At 46.1% G+C, this 22,562-nt stretch overlaps 1 protein-coding gene and 1 non-coding gene across 2 annotated transcripts in view; one reads left to right on the forward strand and one right to left on the reverse strand.

The window, feature by feature from the left end:
* MMP24 (matrix metallopeptidase 24) overlaps positions 1–22,562 on the forward strand; it is a 70,300-nt gene that overhangs the window by 20,803 nt on the left and 26,935 nt on the right. The window contains exon 3 of the mRNA XM_025000899.1: positions 20,244–20,392. Coding sequence (XP_024856667.1) covers positions 20,244–20,392 — 149 coding nt within the window. The remainder of the gene's footprint in view (positions 1–20,243; positions 20,393–22,562) is intronic.
* On the reverse strand, positions 3,689–3,761 carry TRNAG-CCC (transfer RNA glycine (anticodon CCC)). The gene has a single exon. It is a non-coding gene; the product is annotated as a tRNA-Gly (tRNA).

Raw genomic sequence — 22,562 nt, forward strand, 5'->3', positions numbered from 1 at the left:
ACTGTGTTTTTTCCTGTCACTTTAACAGCCTCGTATCTTACAGTGCTTTGCACTTTCCAGATGTTTTCATGCATGTGGCCCCATTTGATCCTGGCAACAGCACCATGAGGTAGACAGGGAAGATATCATCCTCATTTTATAGAGGAGCAAATGGAGACTCAGAGAGAGATGTGACTTATCCACACGTTGTCCAGGGACCTACGTGGAGCTAATAAACAATAAAGCAAGGACCAGAAACAGGGTTTTCTGTCCCAGATCTGAGTGTTTTCCCCTCTATACTAAACTGTCCTGTTCTGCAATATTCTGGAGTAGCCTTTAGCCACTCCACTCATTGAAGGAGATAGTTTTAGAGCAAATAAAAGTAAATTATAATAGTACCATAGAGGTTAATCTTAGGAAACATCTAGCTTTATGATATGGTAGAGTTTAGACTCAAAACCAGAGGAACCAATTCTTAAGAAGACTGCAGCCGATGACACCTAGCACAGTGTCTGCCTGGCACATTCTAGATACTTGATAAATATTTTTTAATTGATTATATTATCTGTGTCCCCCACCTACTTTTTTTTTTTAATATTTGTATATGTATGGCTGCATCAGGTCGTAATTGAGGCAGGTAGGCTCAGTATTTGCTGCATGCAGACCTAGTTGTGCTTTAGCACGTGAGATCCTAGTTCCCTCACCAGGGATCAAATCTGAGTTCCCTGCATTGGAAGGTGAATTCTTAACTGCTGGAGTCCCCTGGGCCAACTTCTTTTCAGAGTGGTTGGAATGGTACAGATGAACCTATTTGCAGGGTAAGAATAAAAGCGCAAACATAGAGAACGGACTTGTGTCCATGGCAGGGGAAGGAGACGGTGGGACAAGTGGAAAAGTAGCAGTGACGCATACACACCACGTGCAGAATAAGTAGCCGCTGGGAAGCAGCTGTTCAGCACAAGGGCCTCAGCTGGGTCTCTGTGATGACCTGGGAGGGTGGGAGGCTCAAGAGGGAGGGAATATGTATATACATATAGCTGATTCACTTTGTTGTACCATAAAAACTAACACAGCATTGTAAAGCAATTATACTCCAGTTAAAAAATGAATTTTTTAAAAAGTAGAAAACAAAAATTGTGGTTGGCATGCAAAAGTCAGTACCTTTTTTGAAGAAGGATGAATGTGTGCTAGAAGTTTAAACAAGGTCTGGGCAAGCACCAAAACAGGAGGAGATGTGGTTGGGGAGGTCAGGGAATGTTCTAGAAAGAAGGTTGTATCAAAGATGAAACTTTGAGGAAGGACAAGGACAAAGAATGGTGAGTGGGGGAGTCCACAGAGAGAGAAAACATGGCCAAGGCTCCACAGAAGTGTGGGGCATATTTAGGACATGGTGGAGAATTGGATGTGCTTGAGGCCTTGACTTACTGCTGTTTCCAGTAAGAATGTTTGAGAAAAGTCTGGAAAGGGAGGCTAAGAGCAGATTGTGAAATTGGCTTTTGTCCAAAGGCTGAGGGGAGTCATAAAAGGTTTCTGAGCAGAGAAGTGACCTGCTCAGCGCCTCAGAGCCGTGCTGAGTGGGTGGAGGCACCAAGGCCAAGTGGGGCTGGGTGCTGGCCCCTGCTGGGCTCTTTCAGCTTCCTTAGCACAACCCAGGTCTGTGTTCCTGTTCTGGTGTGTGGATAAAAGCTGTGCACCCCAGTTCTGGCCTTCCCCAGTGGAGTGATTCTGGAACAAATCTTTTGGTTTCACTGGACCTCAGGATTGATTTTGTTCAAGTTTTTCCCTGGTGTTTCTTCATCATTACTTCATGCTGCAGCTAAGTCACTTCAGTCATGTCCGACTCTGTGCGACCCCATAGACGGCAGCCCACCAGGCTCCCCTGTCCCTGGGATTCTCTAGGCAAGAACACTGGAGTGGGTTTCCATCTCCTTCTCCAGTGCATCAAAGTGAAAAGTGAAAGTGAAGTCGCTCAGTCGTGTCCGACTCTTTGCGACCCCATGGACTGCAGCCTACCAGGCTCCTCCGTCCATGGAATTTTCCAGGCAAGCGTACTGGAGTGGGGTGCCATTGCCTTCTCCACATTACTTCATACATTCATTTTTTTTTTTAAATGTGTTTATTTATTTATCTGACTGTACTGGGTCTTAGTTGCAGCACATGGGATCTTCAGTCTTCATTTGGGGCATGCAGAATCTTTAGTTGCAACATGGTAGGATCTAGTTCCCTGACCAGGGATCAAACCCTGCATTTGGAGTGAGGAGTCTTAACCACTGGACCACCAGGGAAGTCTCAGGCATTCATTTTAAAGGACAATTTGGAACTAGGCTTTGATGACCTATGGGATAACAGCAAAGTCATGTTTATAAAAGATAATATTTTCTCAAAGATCAGACACATTGTTATAAGAAACAAGGTAGAGAAAACAGAGCATGGTTATTAACAACTTTGTTAGCAATAATTTTAAAACACTTCTGTACCACAAACACTCACATGCACACCATTCTCTGTGCTCCAAAAGCAATGGACCAGAAAGAGGTATCCTTCCCTTCATCTTCCCCTCACCTGCCTCAGGAGAACCAGCAGTGAGCCTAGCACGTCCACCTCCTGGACCAATTGTCCCTGTAACTGCTTCTCTCCACCACCACTGTCTCCACTTTAAACTTCCATCCTGTCTCGTCTGGCTTCCAGAAACTTCCTACCTGATCAGCCTCTCTTGCCCACTTCTTATCCTTCTTCCCGTGGCAGCCAGAGTGACCTTTTAAAAATAAATCTACACAGGGGCCAGTTATATCTGAAGCAAATATGGCAAAGCCAAGATTTAACAAAGCCAATAGGTGATTATCCAAGGCTTTAAAAAAAGAAAAGCTATTTTTATGCCTTTCTGAATGCTTGCAATATTTAATTTAAAAAATTTTTAAACAAAAACATCTGATATGTGACTTCCACTTTCACTTTGCTAAAAACGATTTTTAAGGTAAAGGCTAAACTAATATTGCTATACAACAGCCAGTTCTCGTCATTCTTATTATGGAAAAATTTCAAACACATGTTGAAAGTATAACAAACAGTATCATGAAGCCCTTGTACCCAACACCAGGCCTCTGAGGCCCTGCATCACCAAATCCTCCCTAGCTCTCTGCTCCCTTTTATACCAGCTTCTCAGTAACCTCCCTGAGAGGTTAGGTTTCTGTGGTGGCTCAGACAGTAAAGAATCTGCCTGCAGTGCAGGAGACCTGGGTTCAATCCCTGGGTCCGGAAGATCCCCTGGAGAAGGAAAGGGCAACCCACTCCAGTATTCTTGCATGGGAAATCCCATGGACAGAGGAGCCTAGTGGGCTACAGCTCATGGGGTCACAAAGAGTCGGACACGCCTGAGTGACTAACAGTTTCAGTTTTCAGTAATCTCCAGCTATCCTGGCCTTCTTTCTCTTTTCCTAATATGCAGGCTTCTTCCCATTCAGGATTTCAATAAGATATTCTTTTCCAGGAGTGCTCATTCTTTGACCTTCACCTTGACCTCTTTCGCTCGTATACAGGTCTCAGCTGAGATGATACATCCTCCAGGAGGTCAAGATCTCCTGTCACATACTTACTTTTTTTATATATAATTTTATTTATTTAACCACACCAGGTCTTAATTGTGGCAATGAAGGATCTTTGATCTTTGCTGCTGTATGTGGGATCTTTAGTTGTGGCATGTGGGATCTAGTTCCCTGACCAGGGATTGAACCTGGGCCCCCTGCATTGGGAGCACAGAGTCTTAGCCATTGGACCACCAGGGAAGTCCCGTGTCACTGGCTTTCTTTCCCAACACCTTCTCCTTTTCCCTCATTCTACTTATCACCATTGGAATAAAGCATTTCGTCTCTGCATGTCTACCTCCCCCTCCAGTAAGCTCCATGAATAAGAGTTCAGTGGCACTGACAGGCATGGAGACCACCATTTATGAAAGACACTGTAAGCAACAGGTATACATGGGAACACAGAGGTGGTGGTGGTGGTTTAGTCACTAAGTCATGACTGACTCTTGGGACCCCAAGGACTGTAGCCTGCCAGGCTCCTCTGACCAGTGGATTTCCCAGGCAAGAATACTGGAGTAGGTTACCATTTCCTTCTCCAGGGGATCTTCCCCAAGCAGGGATCGAACCCAGGTCTCCTGCATTGCAGGCAGATTCTTTATCAACTGAGCTACCAAGGAAGCTCTGGAGCTCAGAGGAAATCCATTTAACCCTGGATAGTCCTCCCAGGTGAAGTGGCATTCAGGTTGCCTTTCTAAGGATACCTAATAGATCATCAGAGAGTGACCAGTATCCATGTAGGAAAGGCCTTCTAGGGAGAGGGAGTGAAAAAAGACAGAGAAAGGAACTTACAGGCTGTGTTCAGGCAACACAAGTAGGTCAGTAGCTTGAGGAGGGGCCCGTGGGGTGAGCAGTAGAAGGGTGGGGCGTACAAGTCAGAGGCTAGGGTGCACTGGCATCAGACTGTGAGGCTTGTGAGTGCTGGGCTGAGGAGCTCGGACTTTAAGACTGGCGGTGAGGAACCAGAGGATCTGCTCCATGCTCAATCTAATTAACCTAAAGTAATAGAACCTTATATAATTACTTAGAGGTTGTCTACTTCAGCCGTCTGCATTTCAGTTGAGAAACTAAGGCCTGACCACGGTCTTTGTCTACCCTCTTCCCTTGTCTAAACTCATCAATAAGTCAAGCCCGAGGACAGAAAACACGGTGGATTTACAGGAAGGCACTGGAAAGGACAAGGAAGACATGGGCCCTCGCTTCTCAGAGAGTGAATGAGTGCGTGGCTATACGCCTGGCCTTGGAAGGAGGCCTGCCCAGAACTGGGAAACTCAGACATCCCAGGGCTGACCCAAAACCCCAAGTGTGCCACCTCCCTGGGCAGGGCAACTCTCTGGCTTGTGGTGGCCTCCTGGGAGTGGGCCAAGGACACTACAGAGCGCCAGGGAATTCCCGCTAGTGCACTTACCACCCACTCAAGAGATGGTGGCAGCCAAGAGGCAATGCTGCGCCATTAAGGTGTTTGTCAAGAAGCTAAGTTGGGTGTTGTGGGCGATCCTGAGAGCCCTTTTTAGACTGGCTGTAAGTGGGGAAAAAAAACAACACAGCGTTTGGAGGCAAACCAGAGCTAGTGTGGAGGGTGTAGCACGGCAGCAGGAATGCTCCTGGGAGGCAGGGCCATTAGGCTGTTTGCAGCTCCTCCACCAACTTGCTCTGTGATTTTGGATAAGTCGTTTCTCCCTCAGCTGAATTTTTCTGTCTGGCAAAATAAGCATGTTAAATTAGATAATCTTTAAATTATTTATCAACGACTGCATTTTCTAGATAAACTGCATGGTTAAGCCCTCAAGTCTGAAGTTTTAAAAAATCAGTTATAACTCAGATGGGTTCTTTTCAACAGTGAGAGACTTTATTTTGGGGGACTCCAAAATCACTGCGGATGGTGACTGCAGCCATGAAATTAAAAGATGCTTGCTCCTTGGAAGAAAAGCTATGTCCAACCTAGACAGCATATTAAAAAGCAGAGACATTACTTTGCCAACAAAGGTTGGTCTAGTCAAAGATATGGTTTTTCCAGTAGTCGTGGATGGATGTGAGAGTTGAACCATAAAGAAGGCTGAGCACTGAAGTATTGATGCTTTTGAACTGTGGTGCTGGAGAAGACTCTTGAAAGTCCCCTTGGACAGGAAGGAGATCCAACCAGTCCATCCTAAAGGAAATCAGTCCTGAATATTCATTGGAGGGACTGATGCTGAAGCTGAAACTCCAATACTTTGGCCACCTGATGCGAAGAACTGGCTCATTTGAAAAGACCCTGATGCTGGGAAAGATTGAGGGCAGGAGGAGAAGGGGACGACAGAGGATGAAATGGTTAGATGGCATCACCAACTCGATGGACATGAGTTTGAACAGGCTTTGGTAGTTGGTAATGGACAGGGAAGCCTGGCATGCTGCAGTGCCACGCAGGTCACAAAGAATCGGACACAACTGAGCAACTGAACTGAACTGAACAGATGGGTTCAGCGGCAAGGCTGGGACCTCAGTAGTGTGGACAGAGAAAGAAGCAGGATTTTGGTGGGACAGGAATTGCAGAGAATTGCCGCAGTGATGAGGCTAACCTCTGAGGAGTCACCAAAGAGACACAGTGATTCGGTCCAGCAGCAAAGACCACAGGTGATGGTCCATGTATTACTGGAGAGGGTGGGAGCAAAAATACAGACAGTAACATTGAGAGACCACCTCCTGTGTGCTGTGACCTTCCAAATGCTTTTTTGTTGTTCAGTCACTAAGTCATGTCCAACTCATTGCACCACAACAGGCTTCCCTGTCCTTCAAGAAAGCTAAGATCTTGAGAAAAAGATTCAGGTCCTGGCAATCTCAGTTTAGGACCCGAGTGCCAGGCAGGGAAACTGAGACCAAAACCCACTCGTAAGGACTGAGCTAACACAGCAATGAAAAGGAAAGGAAGATCTTAGGGCACGCTTGATGCCAGTCTACAGCGACACAGTACAGTCTCAGTGTTGGGGTTGTAGCTGCTGATGGACTGTTTGCAGATGTCAGGGCTGGCTGGGGAGATAGGCAGGTAAAGGACCCAGGGATGTGAGCAGAGTTGAGGCACAGAAGGCAAGGGCTGGCTCTTGAGCCAACTTTAGTAGAAGACTTTCCGAAATGGCAACATGCTTCCTGTCTTAGTAGATCAGAGGCGATACTGAACATAACATGCTCATTCTTCACGGCACAAAGTCATCACTCCCAGCCGTCCTTACTGCAGTGGTTCTCAAACTTTAGTAGGCAACAGAGTCACCTTAGGTGCTCCCTTTTTAAAAAAAAAAAAATTATTTTTGGTTGCGCTGCGTCTGCTGTGTATAGCCTTTCTCTAGCTGCCGTGAGCAGGCTGCTCATTGCAGTAGCTTCTCTTGTGGAGCACAAGCTCTAGGGCGCGGGCTCAGTAGTGGTAGCGCACAGGCCTGGTCTCTCTATGGCACGTGGGATCTTCCCAGACCAGGGATCGAACCCGTGCCCCCTGCGTTGGCAGGCGGATTTTAACCATTGGACTACCAGCAAAGTCCCAGTTCACTTCAGTTCAGCCGCTCAGTCCTGTCCGACTCTTTGCAACCCCATGAATCGAAGCACGCCAAGCCTCCCTGTCCATCACCAACTTCCGGAGTTCACCCAGACTCACGTCCATCGAGTCAGTGATGCCATCCAGCCATCTCATCCTCTGTCGTCCCCTTCTCCTCCTGCCCCCAATCCCTCCCAGCATCAGAGCCTTTTCCAACGAGTCAACTCTTCGCATGAGGTAACCAAAGTACTGGAGTTTCAGCTTTAGCATCATTCCTTCCAAAGAAATTCCAGGGCTGATCTCCTTCAGAATGGACTGGTTGGATCTCCTTGCAGTCCAAGGGACTCTCAAGAGTCTTCTCCAACACCACAGTGCAAAAGCATCAATTCTTCGGCACTCAGCCTTCTTCACAGTCCAACTCTCACATCCATACATGACCACAGGAAAAATCATAGCCTTGACTAGACAGACCTTTGTTGACAAAGTAATGTCTCTGCTTTTGAATATGCTATCTAGGTTGGTCATAACTTTCCTTCCAAGGAGTAAGCATCTTTTAATTTCATGGCTGCAGTCTCCATCTGCAGTGATTTTGGAGCCCAAAAAAATAAAGACTGACACTGTTTCCACTGTTTCCCCATCTATTTCCCATGAAGTGATGCCATGATCTTCGTTTTCTGAATGTTGAGCTTTAAGCCAACTTTTTCTTTTCTTTTTTTTTTTTAAGCCAACTTTTTCACTCTCCTCTTTCACCTTCATCAAGAGGCTTTTTAGTTCCTCTTCACTTTCTGCCATAAGGGTGGTGTCATCTGCATATCTGAGGTTATTGATATTTCTCCTGGCAATCTTGATTCCAGCTTGTGTTTCTTCCAGTCCAGCGTTTCTCATGATGTACTCTGCATATAAGTTAAATAAGCAGAGTGACAATATACAGCCTTGACGTACTCCTTTTCCTATTGGAACCAGTCTGTTGTTCCATGTCCAGTTCTAACTGTTGCTTCCTGACCTGCGTACAGATTTCTCAAGAGGCAGGTCAGGTGGTCTGGTATTCCCATCTCTTTCAGAATTTTCCACAGTTGATTGTGATCCACACAGTCAAAGGCTTTGGCATAGTCAATAAAGTAGAAATAGATGTTTTTCTGGAACTCTCTTGCTTTTTCGATGATCCAGCGGATGTTGGCAATTTGATCTCTAGTTCCTCTGCCTTTTCTAAAACCAGCTTGAACATCTGGAAGTTCACGGTTCACGTATTGCTGAAGCCTGGCTTGGAGAATTTTGAGCATTACTTTACTAGTGTGTGAGATGAGTGCAATTGTGCGGTAGTTTGAGCATTCTTTGGCATTGCCTTTCTTTGGGATTGGAATGAAAACTGACCTTTTTGAGTCCTGTGGCCACTGCTGAGTTTTCCAAATTTGCTGGCATATTGAGTGCAGCACTTTCACAGCATCATCTTTCAGGATTTGAAATAGCTCAACTGGAATTCCATCACCTCCACTAGCTTTGTTCGTAGTGATGCTTTCTAAGGCCCACTTGACTTCACATTCCAGGATGTCTGGCTCTAGATGAGTGATCACACCATCGTGATTATCTGGGTCATGAAGATCTTTTTTGTACAGTTCTTCTGTGTATTCTTGCCACCTCTTCTTAATATCTTCTGCTTCTGTTAGGTCCATACCATTTCTGTCCTTTATCGAGCCCATCTTTGCATGAAATGTCCCCTTGGTATCTCTAATGTTCTTGAAGAGATCTCTAGTCTTTCCCATTCTGTTGTTTTCCTCTATTTCTTTGCAAGCGAAGTCCCAGTGCTCATATTTTAAAAATGCAGGTTCCCAGTTCCCAGCTTCAGAGGGTCTGATTTTGTAAGCCTAAGTTTGCACTTGGTAACATGTATTTTTAACAAGCTCCTTGGATGATGCGATGCTGACAGACCATGATGTGCAAGGACTGTCCAGTGAGGGAACACAGCCTCAGTGTTTGGGGCTGCAGCGGCGGAGTGAGGGGTTTGGAATTGTCACCTATCAGGAAAATAACAGCCATTATTACTGCTATCTTTTACTGAGCACTTCATACCACCTATTAGTTATTTAATCTTCACAACCACCCCATGGGGCACATGCTAAGAACATGGAGCTTGACGTGAGCAGTAAAGAGGCTGAATAATTTGCCAAAGGTCATGTAACAAGTAAATCAGAGAATTAGGATTTGACCCCAGTGTCTTGTATCTTCAGAACGTATGCCCTTAACCATAACCCTAAACGTCCTCTCCACCTGCCTCGCTCCTCACCACTCACCACACCCCACCAGGAGCCTGTTCATGTCCACCTCCTCACACAAGGAAAGCAGCTCTCCTTCTGAGCCCCATTCTAGGAGGCTATTGACCAAATGCCTACTGCTTTCCTTAAAATGAAGAATTTAGGGTTGAGAGAAGCAGTACAGAATATTCCAGAATATTCTATATAAGAATCCCTTTATAATAGTTCTTAACATGGACAGTTTTGCCCACCATTGAGGGAACTCTTAGGCCAATGGGGACATTTCTGGTTGTCACAGCTTGGGGGGGGGGGACTGCTGCTGGCATCTTGTTTTAAAAACTAGGGCTGCTGCTCAGTGTCCTACAATGTACAGGACAGACCCCAACAACAGAATTATCTGGCCCCAAATATCAATATTTCTGGAGTGGAGAAAATCTTCTATAGCAAATTCTGACCAGCGATCGTTCATCCTCACCCTGAGTGCTTCAAGTTGTTTTCATCAAATACATAGGTGTCTCTGCTGGCCCTGTGCTAGCTGTGAGGATACCACAGTGAAGAAGACAGATTATGGCCCCTGCCCTCGGGCACTGTGTAGTCTGGGAGAGGAGACAAGCAATTGCACTGCAATACCATGTGATAAGAATTGTGATGAGGAAGACACTTGTTCCTTGGAAGAAAAGCTATGACAAACCTAGACAGCATATTAAAAAGCAGAGACATTACTTTGCTGACAAAGGTCCATATAGTCAAATGTATGGTTTTTCCAGTAGTCATGTATGGATATGAGAGTTGGACCTTAAAGAAGGCTGAGCACCAAAGAACTGATGCTTTTGAACTGTGGTGCTTGAGAAGACTCTTGAGAGTCCCTTGGACTGCAAGGAGATCCAACCAGTCAATCTGAAAGGAAATCAATCCTGAATATTCATTGGAAGGATGGATGGTGAAGCTGAAGCTTCAATACTTTGGCCACCTGATGCGAAGAGCTGACTTATTGGAAAAGACCCTGATGCTGGGAAAGAGTGAAGGCAAGAGGAGAAGGGTTGACAGAGGATGAGATGGTTGGATGGCATCACTGACTCAATGGACATGAGTTTGAGCAAGGTCTGGGAGATGGTAAAGGACAGGGAAGCCTGGCGTGCTGCAGTCCATGGGGTTGCAAAGAATCAGAAACAGCTGAGTGACTGAACAACGACGACGACGACAAGTGGACTTCTAGTGGCCCAGTGGTTAAGAATCTGCCTGCCAATGCAGGAGACATGAGTTTGATCCCCAGTCCAGGAAGATCCCATGCCTTGGGGAGCTAAGCCCATGCGCCATATCTACTGAGCCGGCACCCTAGAGCCTGTGCTCAACTACAGGGGAAGCCACATCAGTGAGAAGCCTGCACGCCACCGCGAGAGAGTAGCCCCTGCTGGCTGCAGCTAGAGAAAGCCCGTGCACAGCAACAAAGACCCAGCGCAGCCAATACATAAATAACTGAAAAAATTAAAGAAAAAAAAAGAATTGTGATAAGAAGGATGAACGCTGACCAGGGATGTAGGTGGAACTCCTGAGTTGAGAGTTCAAGGAAGGCTTCCCCAGAGAAGGAAGAGTGTGATCTAGATAGAAGGAACTATGTATGTCAGAATCTGGAAGTGTTAGAACACGGAGTGCTAGGTGGGGAGTGGTAAAGAGGCTGCAGAGGTAGTCAGGAGCCATATCATGATGCCTCGATTAAAAAAAAAACACTTTATTGAGGTAAAATTGACATACAAAAAGTGGCACATATTTAATGCATACAACTAAATGAGTTTAGAGATAAGTATACACCTGTGACACCATCACTACAATCTATGCCATCAACAAATCCATGACTTCCGGAAGGTTCTTCCTGCCCTCTTTATTTCTATCATCAGCATTAGCATCATCGTCATCTTCTGCTAAGAATTTAAGGAGCTGCCCTTTTAGCAAATGTTCTAAGTGTATAATACTGTATTGTTAACTATAGGCACTATGCTGAACAGTATGTCTCCAGGATCTAGTCATCTTGTGTAACTGACACTTTGCCCCGTTTGACTTACACCTCCCATCTCCCCCTCCCGTGAAAGCTCTTGATGGGAAGACTTTGAAGCTGCCTCAGGATATTTGCACTTTCTGATCCCTCTTCCTGGAATTCCTTCGCCTCCTGCAGGTCCCTTGCTCTCACATGACTTCCATAGAGACGTTCCCTGACTAGTCTCTATAAACTAGCTGTCCCATACTCGCCATATCCTCACCCTGCTTTATTTTTCATAGCACTGACTGTGACATGGCTCGTCCGTGAGACTGTAGCTAGAAAGTAAAGAGAGTGGTGTTTTTGTCTGATGTTCTATCCCAGAGCCCAGACCACATGCCTGGGACATGGAGGTCCTCAGTAAGTAGGTCCTCAGTAAAGACTTACTGAATGAACAGATAGATGGAAACAAAGTTGATGTTTAGGAGGCAGAGCCAATAGTTCTTTGGTAAAAGACAATGTGGGCCAAGGAGAGGGAGGAAACCTGGGTCATAAGAAGCTTCTGGTTTGATGCCATAGCCTGGCATAGGAATCTAGCCAAAGGGTATTGAGCATACTGTGATCTGAGATCAGGCATTGCTCTGTAGGAGCGTGAGGTCCAGAAAGTCCTGAAAGGGGAACGGGACACTTGACTAGTGACCTGATAGCATGAAATGCCTGGTTTCAGGTAAAACTTGAGTTTGAATCCTGCCACTTATTAGCTTTGTGGCTCTGGATAGTTATTTAACCTCTCTGAACCTCAGTTTCTTCATCTGCAGATTGGGGATCATAATTCCTACCTTGTGGGGTTGTTGCAGTCTGGAGTGCCTGGTACAGTGCCAGGTATATAATAAATGTTCTAATAATAGTAACTGTTGTCATTTTGGGGCTTCCCTGGTGGCTCAGTGGTAAAGAATCTGCCTGCCATGTAGGAGACTCAGGTTCGATCCCTGACTCTGGAAGATCCCCTGGAGAAGGAAATGGCAACCCACTCCAGTATTCTTGCCTGGGAAATCTCATGGACAAAGGAGCCTGGTGGGCTACAGTCCATGGCGGGGGTGGGGGTGGGGTCACAAAAGAGTCAGACACAACTTAGCGACTAAAACAACGTTATTGTGGTTACTATAATTATAGTACGATTTATAATTCCATAAGATGTTATAGAAAAACCCAAATGAACTTTTTGGCCAACGCAATAGAACATCTCTATTAAAAAGTAGTTTATTTTTGTGAGTCTGGATCTATGTCCTGTGATCTGTGCTGATCTTAGCTTGGCCCTCTGTGCCAACGAGAATAAATCTCCTTCATCCACAGCCATTTGGCTTTTTAAAGACAGTCCTATCCCCTGCAGCCCTCCCTTCTCCAGCCTAAACATCCCTCATCTTTCCTCCTGGGCTACAGTTCCTATGAATGTCTGCCTCACTTTCCTGACCACTCTTCCTCAGTCATGCTCTAGCTTGTCCCTGTCTATCTGCATCTACAGGGCTTCCCCATGGCTCAACAGTAAAGAATCCACCTGCCAATGCAGAAGACACAGGAGACCCTGGTTTGATCCCTGGGTCGGGAAGATCCCCTAGAGGAGGGCATGGCAACCCACTCCAGTATTCTTGCCTGGAGAATCCCATGGACAGAGGAGCCTGGCGGGCTACAGTCCATCGGGTTGAAAAGAGTCGGACACAAAAGCAACTTAGCATGCGCTCACTGCATCTGCAACTTCTAGAACTGGACTTGGACCTACATTGTCACCCTAGATTATGACCTCAGCTGCCCCATCTCTTTGATCAGGAGCTTTGATTGTTTCTCATTCCAGTCCATGCTTCCAATTTTGATACCTTCCTGCCTGTCCCTTCTTTGTAGACTTTGCCTCTGACCTTTTTGATATTACCTTCTCACCCTCTGTGTTCCTGACCAAACACCGGATCTTAATCATCCCCCTGCTCCGTGCCTGTACAGTCTGGTTTGCCCAACCAGGTGTGAGGCTCCTGAACACCCCCAGGAGACACCCTGTCTTGGCCCATCCATCTCTCTCCTCCCCCATGGCCATCTCTGTTTGCTAAGAGCAAACGGCAGCACGCCAGTTGATCTGCTTCTGGCCACCTCCTTTGACACTTCTAATCTCACCACCGCCTCTGCTGTCTGCCGCTCCCTTCCCACTCCAGGCCACTTTTTTTTCTCCTTGTTATTCTCCACTCTCTCCTTTGCCTGCCACTACCGCTCGACGTCTCAGCTTCCGCTTCTCAGCTTAGGCTTCGCCCGAACCAAAATCCCGCCTTCTGGCCTGCGGACCAATCACGCGGTGTTGCTTGTGATCACTGCATCTCTCTCCGGCTCAGCCCAGCTATTTTGGTCTCCGATCGCACTCTGAGATCTTTCTCACTTTCCTGTGGGTTGACACCTCTTTCAGCACTTAAAGGGTGACAGACGTCGTCTTAGAGTTAGTTAACTGAGCTGTAAAGTTTAGAATTCTGACGTGGCTGGTGGTGGATTAATGGGTCCAGGTGTAAAAAGATGAAAGTTAGGTCATTCTGTTTAGCATTGAATGGGGCTTCTTTCCTTTAGCGAATTTTATCTTGTTTTGATTGGGACCATGGAGCCTGTTGCCTCTTCAAGCAAAGTCAAACCACAAAAGATGGAATTTCAGCAAATAGTTTTTTCAGCAACGAATCGATGCCATGGATTGTGCTTAGTGCTTTCGTGTGTATTACTCATTAAACCTCCCTAGATGAAATCCCTTCGTGGGTACACAGACAGTACCTCCTAGACCAACTGTTAATTCATTCCTTAATTCACTCACTCTGATTATTTATTATGTCAGGCACAGTGCTAAGTACTGTAGCAGATATAAAAATAAATATGACAGTCTCTGCTCCTTGGGAACCAATCTAGTGAGGAAAACATCAACCAACGGTGTGATACACTGTGGAAGTTGTGTTTAGAGCAGCAGAGAATTAAGCACTGCAGGGGGGAAGGGGGTTGCCCACTAGCTCTGCCAGGGAGAGCCTAGGAAGGTTTTCCAAAGAAGGTGACATTTCAGCTGGACTTTGAAGGATGAGTTTGCTAGCATACCTAAAGAGAATGGGCTCTGTTGGCAGCAGGAATAGCCTGGAAGTGTGAATGGGCAGAGAGTGTTCTGGATCAGGGATGACTGCAGTGTAGAAGACTTGCTTCAACGTCAGGAACTTCTGCTCAGAGAAGTCAGAGGATTGTCTGAGTCACAGAGCAGGTAAATAGTAGAGACAGGGTTAAACAGCGGAAGTTGTCTGGTCCCTAATGCGTAGTCTTTAGCCTCCCACCTTGTAATACACACACTCCCACCCGCTCACACACACACACACCAGGTCCAATCTCAATGACCCTGACTTAGAGCTGTCATTTGGCCAGACCTTTCTGCTCCCATGTCTGCTCTTAGGGGTCTGCCCCTGAGCCTGAAGATTGTCCCCAGTGAACCTGGGAAGGAAGCAGAACCCAGAGAAGGCAGATCCATTCCAGTGTTTGTCCATAACCTAGACATTGGCCAACGTCTGAGTACTTAGATCCTAACTCCCGACACTGCCGAGCTAGACCCTGTGACCTTCATAATAGCTCCTGCTTGGCTTCAAGATGCTCCTTGCTTGAATTCCCTGGTGGTTCAGATGGTAAAGAATCTGCCTGCAATGCGGGAGACCCAGGTTCAATCCCTGAGTCTGGAAGATCCCCTGGAGAAGGGAATGGCTACCCATTCCAGTATTCTTGCCTGGAGAATCCCTTGGATAGAGGAGCCTGGAGGGCTATAGTCCATAGCGTCACAAAGAGTCAGATACTACTGAGAGACTAACACTTTGCTTGAATATCCAAAAAAGGAGCTTGGTAAACCTGGTTGCCCTTTACCAACTAGGAGCTCCTTTCAATCCCCCCAAATTTTAGAAGAGAGTTTATGCCAAAAATTCTCTGTTCCCTGTCTCCTACAATATCATAGTAATGAGGACAGGAGGGGAGAAAATTGTCAAATTCCATACTAGCTTGAAGGCAGGTGCTCAGAAAAATACTCTGTTGACCAGTTTGTTGGAAGCTTCTGTCCAAAGTTCCCCGCCGGGACTTCCCCGGTGATCCAGAGTGATTAAGAATCGTCCCTCCAATGCATGGGACACAGGTTCAATCCCGATCAGAGAACTAAGATCCCACATGTTTCGAGGCAACTAAGTCTGCATGTGGCAAACCACAGAGCCCAGATTTTCCAAGGAGGATCTTGAGTGTCGCAACTAAGACCCAACACAGCCAAAAATAAATAATTTTTTTTAAAAAAACCTTCCCCTTAGTGTTTTTTTTTTAATAGTTCTTTAGCTATTTCCCAGACACTGTAATTCATCCTAATTGGATTTTAAGAGAATTAACTAATGGAGTCCACAAATAAGGAGGAATTGGATTTTAGACTGGTACCACACCTCTTTTGGGAAGGGTTTGAGGCAGTTTACAGAGTGAAACAATCTTTTTAAGTAAGATTTTTAAGGATGAAACACAACTTAGTGGTCAGAAAAATGAAAAAATAACAGCAACTTGCAAGCATCACCGTGTTCCACACTTATGTGATAAATTTGACCAAAAGATTCCCAGCAGAAAGGCCAAAGAGGAGAACCACTGGGTTACCCAATACGCATTTGCTGAAACCAGAAAGCACACAGAATCTCCTGTAGAGACGCCGTTTTCCTCAAGGTAAAGCTTGATGGAGAGGGACTGTGTTTGGTCTCAGTAAAGCCGAGTGACAGGGCGAAGAGAACGACTCCAGTCAGCTGTCAGTTCTCTGCACGCAGTGCTCCCGGTGCTGTGTGAGAGGTGGTCAGCCCCACAGCTCACCGAGAGCAGGTGGACACGCTGCCCCCCCATAGCACCCTCACGGTGGCTCTTGGTCCAGGGGGAGGGCAGGATAACCAGACTTCAAAAGGCAGAGAAGGAGTCAAAGACCGTGTTTTCCACCTTGATTTTACGAAAGGTAACAGAGACACCATCCAAGGGGATAATAAACGAGTCACTTTTGAGTGATTATGTCAGGTACGTTCGATCACTTCGGCTTAACAGCAATCTTGTAGAGGAGGGTCACTGTTTACATTTTACAGATAAGGAAAGTGTTCGTTGCTCAGTCGTGTCCAACTCTTTGTGACCCCATGGACTGTAGCCCGCCAGGCTCCTCCAGGAATTTTCCAGGAAAAAAGACTGGATTGGGTAGCCATGCCCTTCTCCAGGGGATCTTTCTGACTCAGGGATCAAACCCAGGTCTCCTGCATTGCAGGCAGATTCTTTACCATCTGAGTCATCAGGGAAGCCCACAAATAAGGAAACTGATGCTCGATTTGCCCAAAGGCACACAGCTGGCAAGTGATGAACTGGGATTCAACCTCAGAACTTTGTGCCTCTTTCCCATGATAGCGCCCTGTTTATCCAATCCAACAATTCTTCAATGAAGTTTCTGTGAAGAACATAATGCGGCCTTCTGGCTGGAAAGGGCTGAGTAACATGGTACAGGGATTTAATACTTTGATGACATAACTGACCTGGGAATAGAAGTTGGAGCTTGATGAATGAACAGGTAACTTGTCAGTTGCCCTGTCGTGTCCATTTCCAGATGGTTTTTTTTTTGGCTAATCCGAGACCATGGTCAAGTCACAAGTGATTCTCTGTGATTTGTCCACTTTGTAAAAAGATAATTAATAGTGTATCATCTCTCTCCACTTCCCTCCTTTCCAATCCTCTCCACTCATCACCATACTCCTCTTCCCCAAGTTCCCACCATTTTAAATACTGCTCAGAATGTGCCATGCTCTCCAGCACCTCCAGGTAATTGCACATATCCTTCAAGCCCTAGCTCAGGACTTCCCTGGTGGTCCAGTGGTTAAGAATTCACCTGTCAATGTAGGGGACATAGGTTCAATCCCTGGTCCGGGAAGATTCCACATGCCTTGGAGTGACTAAGTTCATGTGTCACAACTCCTGAAGCCCACATGCTCTAGAGCCCATGCTCTGCAACAAGAGAAGCAACCGCAATAAGCCCTCACACCGCAACTAGAGAGTGGCTCCCGCTTGCTGTAGCCAGAGAAAGCCCATGTGCAGCAACAAAGTCCCAGCACAGCCAGAAAGTGATTAATTTTAAAAAGATTGAGATACCACCACCACCTGGAAGCCTCCCCCGAGTTCCCCTTGCTCCCCATCCCCACCCTTCCATGTGAATAACATGCCCCCTACTTTGTTCTTCTATGGAACTCTACACATCTGATTTTTAGTGCTGTATTTTCATGATGGGTTTATTTGTTGGTCGGTGAGCTCCTTATTCGTCTTTGCATTCCAGGAGCCATGCACAGTGCCTACTAGGTAGTCCATGCCCGGTAATGTTCATTAAATGGACACAATGATCAACTACTGTGTCAGGGGATCCCTGGGCACCAGATATGGAGATGAGTAAAACATGGACCCTTCCCTGGAGGAGTTCAGAGTCTCATAAATACAGTAATGATTGGAGCCCAATATTACAAGAGGGCTTCCCTGCTGGCTCAGTTGGTAAAGAATCCGCCTGCAATGCAGGAGATCCCGGTTCGATTCCTGGGTTGGAAGGATCCCCTGGAGAAGGGATAGGCTACCCACTCCAGTATTCTTGGGCTTCCCTGTGGTTCAGCTGGTAAAGAATCTGCCTGCAATGTAGGAGACCTGGGTTTGATCCCTAGGTTGGGAAGATCCCCTGGAGAAGGGAATGGCTACCCACTCCAGTATTCTGGCCTGGAGAACTCCATGGGGAGTCGCACAGAGTCAGACACAACTGAAGTGACTTAGCAGCAGCAATATTCCAAGAACTACACTGTCTATAACAGGGGATTTAGGGAATACAGAAGAGGGGGAAAGTACCGGGCTAGGGAGTGAGGTAAGTCTTCCAGAGGGAAGACTAAGGTCTTCCTTAGGGAGACTTCCTAAGGGAAGACTAAGCCTAATTTATAGGCTTAACCTTAAAATAATGAAAGATTTTTGCCAAACTAAGAAGTATGCCAGGCATACAGGGGGAAAACATACAAAGGCATGACAGAGATTCAGCACTGGGGGAAGCACAAGAAGTATTGAAACCCTGTGCCAAAATTTAGAATGAAAAACAGGTTGTAGATCTCTGATGAAAGAGTAAAGCTGTCGCTCTCTTGGGGATGTTTTAAGACTTTATTATTCTGACTATTTTGTTCTTAATCAGTCAGATGGATTTCATCACAAGGCAGTGAAGATGTGACAGCCTCCTTGGTGAAATAAATAATAACTTATTTATAGTTTCTGGTCTGCCTCCTTCCCAAAATGATTTGATTTGACTTGTCATAACAGACACAGCCACAATAAGATGTTCATATAGAAACAAAGAAACAAAATTATGAGGACTTCCCTGGTGGTCCAGTGGCTAAGACTCAGCGCTCCCAGTGCAGTGGGGAATGCAGGGGGCCCAGGTTCAATTCCTGATGGAAGAACAGACCCACATGTTGCAACTTAGAGTTCACATGCTGCAACTAAAAAAAAAAAAAGATTCCATATGGCCACAATGAAGATGGAAGATCCCACGTGCCACAACTAAGAACTGGTGCAGCCAAATAAATAAATAATATTTTTTAAAAAGAAACAAAACTGTAGATGGGAAGAGCATTAATACAGCTTCTTAAGGTCTTTTTTCTTCATTTGCTCACTTGGTGTTCAAGATAATCTTCTGAGGATGGGCGGCAGTTTCCATGTGACTTAGAGACGAGCGTGTACGTGCACTCTCTACGGGACATGCTTGTGGGCTCCATAGATGCACGGATGTTTTCTTCATTTTCCAATTAATGCCACAGATATTTCCCGGTCCTCTAATTTCTAGCTGGTCAGTGAAAATACTCATCTTTACTTTTCCAACCTTCAGATTCATTGTCTGAACTTCTTCATCCAAGCTACTTTCAGATTCTCTTGCCCTTTTAAAGTTTATCTCCTTTTTTTTTTTAATGACTCCATGCATAACCCTTAGATAAGCACAGAAAAAAGAAGTCCCCCATGATATTATAACAAAGGCTAATCACATTCATTCCTTTTTTATTAAAATTTTTTTTTACATTATTTCAGGCTTTCAAAAAAGTTTTCAAGAATGGGACAAAGAATTCCTAAACACCTTTCACCCAGATTCCCCATCTCTTAACATCCTACCACATTTTTTTTTCCCCTCTCTCTCCTCTCTCTTTCTCTAATTTTTTCCCTGAATCTGTTAAAGAAAATGTTGCAGACTTCATGCATTGCATCCTTATGTAAGCTGAAACACTTCAGTGTATATTTCCTAAAAGCAAAGAATTCTCTTACGAAGCTATATTATTTTTTATGTGTGCCCTTCTAGACTTTTTTCTATGCTCATATTTATGTAGTTATATATAAATTAATACCCTGGTTTATTTTGTTTCTATTTATTAATAATAGCTTACTTCTTTGGAGGGATTAGCAATGAAGACTGTAGATAATTTCATTATCTACAGATAATCTATTATCTACAGATAATTCTACAAAAGGTTCCTAAGGCAGACTCTGTCTCTAGATACAGCGGGTGTCTGGGGAGCTCAGTGTTCATCAAGTCACTCTGCTTCAGAGAATGGACTGCTCTGGTCCTCTTGCATGTCTAGTCAGTGGAAACCACTGAGTACATGGTAAAGAGACGGGGTGCTGGAAAGGCTAGAAGGCATTTTAATCTTTATTCCATAGCCAACAGAAATTCAACGGAAGCTTGATAGCAGAAGAGTAAGCCAACAAGAGCTGTGTTTTTTGGAGCTTCATTTGACAGCATCTGCAGGAGGGAGTGAAGGAGACAGAAATCAGAACATGAGTCCTTTAGTCCCTTGGGTAAAATGGTCCCTAGTTTCAAGGGCAGATGAGCCTTCCCCGAATGATGCATTCTTTTCTTTTGGCGTGTCTTTCAGAACTGGTTAAAGTCCTATGGCTATCTGCTGCCCTATGACTCACGGTCATCTGCGTTGCACTCAGGGAAGGCCTTACAGTCAGCAGTCGCCACGATGCAGCAGTTTTACGGGATCCCCGTCACCGGCGTGTTGGATCAGACAACAATTGAGTAAGATTTGCACAGGACATTGTGCCTTTGAACTTCTCAGAGTTACGTTTGGGTTCACATTTGTCATGGCCTCATCTGTATACCCTACCCATTCTACCTTCCTATCTCCCACTCCTGAGTGTCAGCTGGAAGGGCATACCCCAAGGTGCCCTCTCTTACGTGAGCTGGGGATGTGTTCTGCCGTAAACTTGCTGTGTGACCTTGGACAAGACTCTTGACCCTTCTGGGCCTCAGTTTCCCTATCAGCACAGTAAAGGGTTTGGTTATAGGTGGCCTTAAATCTCCTCTGATTCTAATAACTTGTGGGTCTGTGAGTCACCCTTCTGGCATCCCTGAGATGTACACATCTCACTAGATACAGGAAATTCTAGAATAATGATGGCAAGTCTTGTTCCACTTTTCCCATTTATTAAACATTTGCTGAATGTCTGCATGTGCTGGGCAGTGGGCTTGGTCCTTTGATCCCTGTGCTCCAGAGGCTCCCCATTTAGTGAAAAACACCATCAGCTAGCGCTGCTAGTCTAGAACTCAGAAGGAAACACTGAATCTCAGGGAGATACTTAAGAGATAATGACAAGTAGGCCAAACCACACAGATGGTTTTATACTCAAGGAGAAGATAAAGAGGAGGGAGAGAAGAGTTACGAGGGTGGAACCCCCAGGGGAAGGAGCCACCTGAGAAGTGGAGGAAGCCCGGCAGGGATACCATGGCCATTGTGGGGGGCAGGGGGGGATGGTCAGCAGGGTCAGCTGTCGAGGTGGTCAAACAGGAGGCTGAAAGGTGTCTGCTGAGTTTAGTAACAAAGAGGGCGTTGAAACCTCCGTGGAATGATGGCAGCAAAGTCAGATTGCGATACGGAGGAGAGGTGAGGAGTGGCGATGGCAAACATAGGGGCAACTGTCAAGAAGCTGAGCAGTGGGAGTTTCCTGTTGATCCAGTGGTTAGGACTCCAGGCTTTCACTGCCGTGGCCTGGGTTCAATCCCTGGTTGGGAAACTGAGATCCCATAAGCCTGCCCGCCCCCTCAAAAAAAATGCTGACAGTGAAGGAAAGGAGGAATAGATGTGGCTAGAGAGGGATGAATTTTTATTTAAGATGGGAGAGAGTTGAGTTTTTTTTGTCTCCAAGGAATAGCCATGAAAGTTATTAAAGCTATTTAAGAAAAGCCGTTACTGACATGTTTACATTGCTGTGTTTAAAATGGATAACTAACGAGGACTTACTATATAGCAGAGGGAAATCTGCTCAGTGTAAGTGTGGCAGCCTGGACGGGAGGGGAGTTTGAGGGGGAGAATGGATATGTGTATATGTATGGCTGAGTCCCTTCGCTGTTCATCTGAAACTGTCAAAACATTGCTAATCGGCTGTACCCCAATACAAAATAAAAAGATTTTTTAAAAAAAAGACATAAAAAGGAAAAGCCATACTGCCAGGAAGGCACGGCCAAGAGCTTGGAAAGAGTTTCCTCGCGGGGGTGGGGGTGGGGGTGGGGGGTTGGGGGAGGGCGGTGGGGGGTACCCGAACTCAGGTGGAAGGAGAGAGCAGGGCTTAGGGAGGATGCAGGCAAGTAGGTGGCTGGCAGAGAACAGGAAATGCAGCCAGTGGTGGATCCAGGATCAATCCACCCCTTGGGTGAGTCACTCCTTGAGGTAATCATCTCTCTAGGTCTCAGCTTGCTCATTTACTGAAGGGGTTGGGGGAGGGAGGGGGGGGATGGAGGGGAAATGTTGGATTTTGACTCTCCGATTCTAGATACCATTATTCTAAGCCTCAAGCTTTCAAATAAAATTTGGTGAGTCTGGGGTTTTATGATCCCATAGTCCCGTAAGAACATTTCCTGTGCCTCAGATCCTCTGATTGTGAGGTTGTAAACCCCTGAGACAATACACTTGACGGCTCCTGTGATGCTGTGAGTGAGTGGACGCCGTGGGCCTGCGGCCTGGGGAGCCCGGCCCTTTCCAAGCCGAGGTTATTTTGAGGGCTTTGCTCAGGCCTCATGGCAGCGCCTCCTATGGCTGCAGCACTGGTGGCTCTGCTGAGGCACCACCTGGCCCTGGGTTTCACTCTGTTCCAGAAGCCCCAGGCCCGCTGGACCGGATTCAGGGAGTGGCAGGTGGCAGCAAGAGGAGGAGGCGGAGGGAGGGGGCTGGCGTTTCCCACTTGCCGCTCTG

Source organism: Bos taurus, chromosome 13 (assembly GCF_002263795.3).
Source record: "Bos taurus isolate L1 Dominette 01449 registration number 42190680 breed Hereford chromosome 13, ARS-UCD2.0, whole genome shotgun sequence".
NCBI classification, from domain to species: domain Eukaryota; kingdom Metazoa; phylum Chordata; class Mammalia; order Artiodactyla; family Bovidae; genus Bos; species Bos taurus.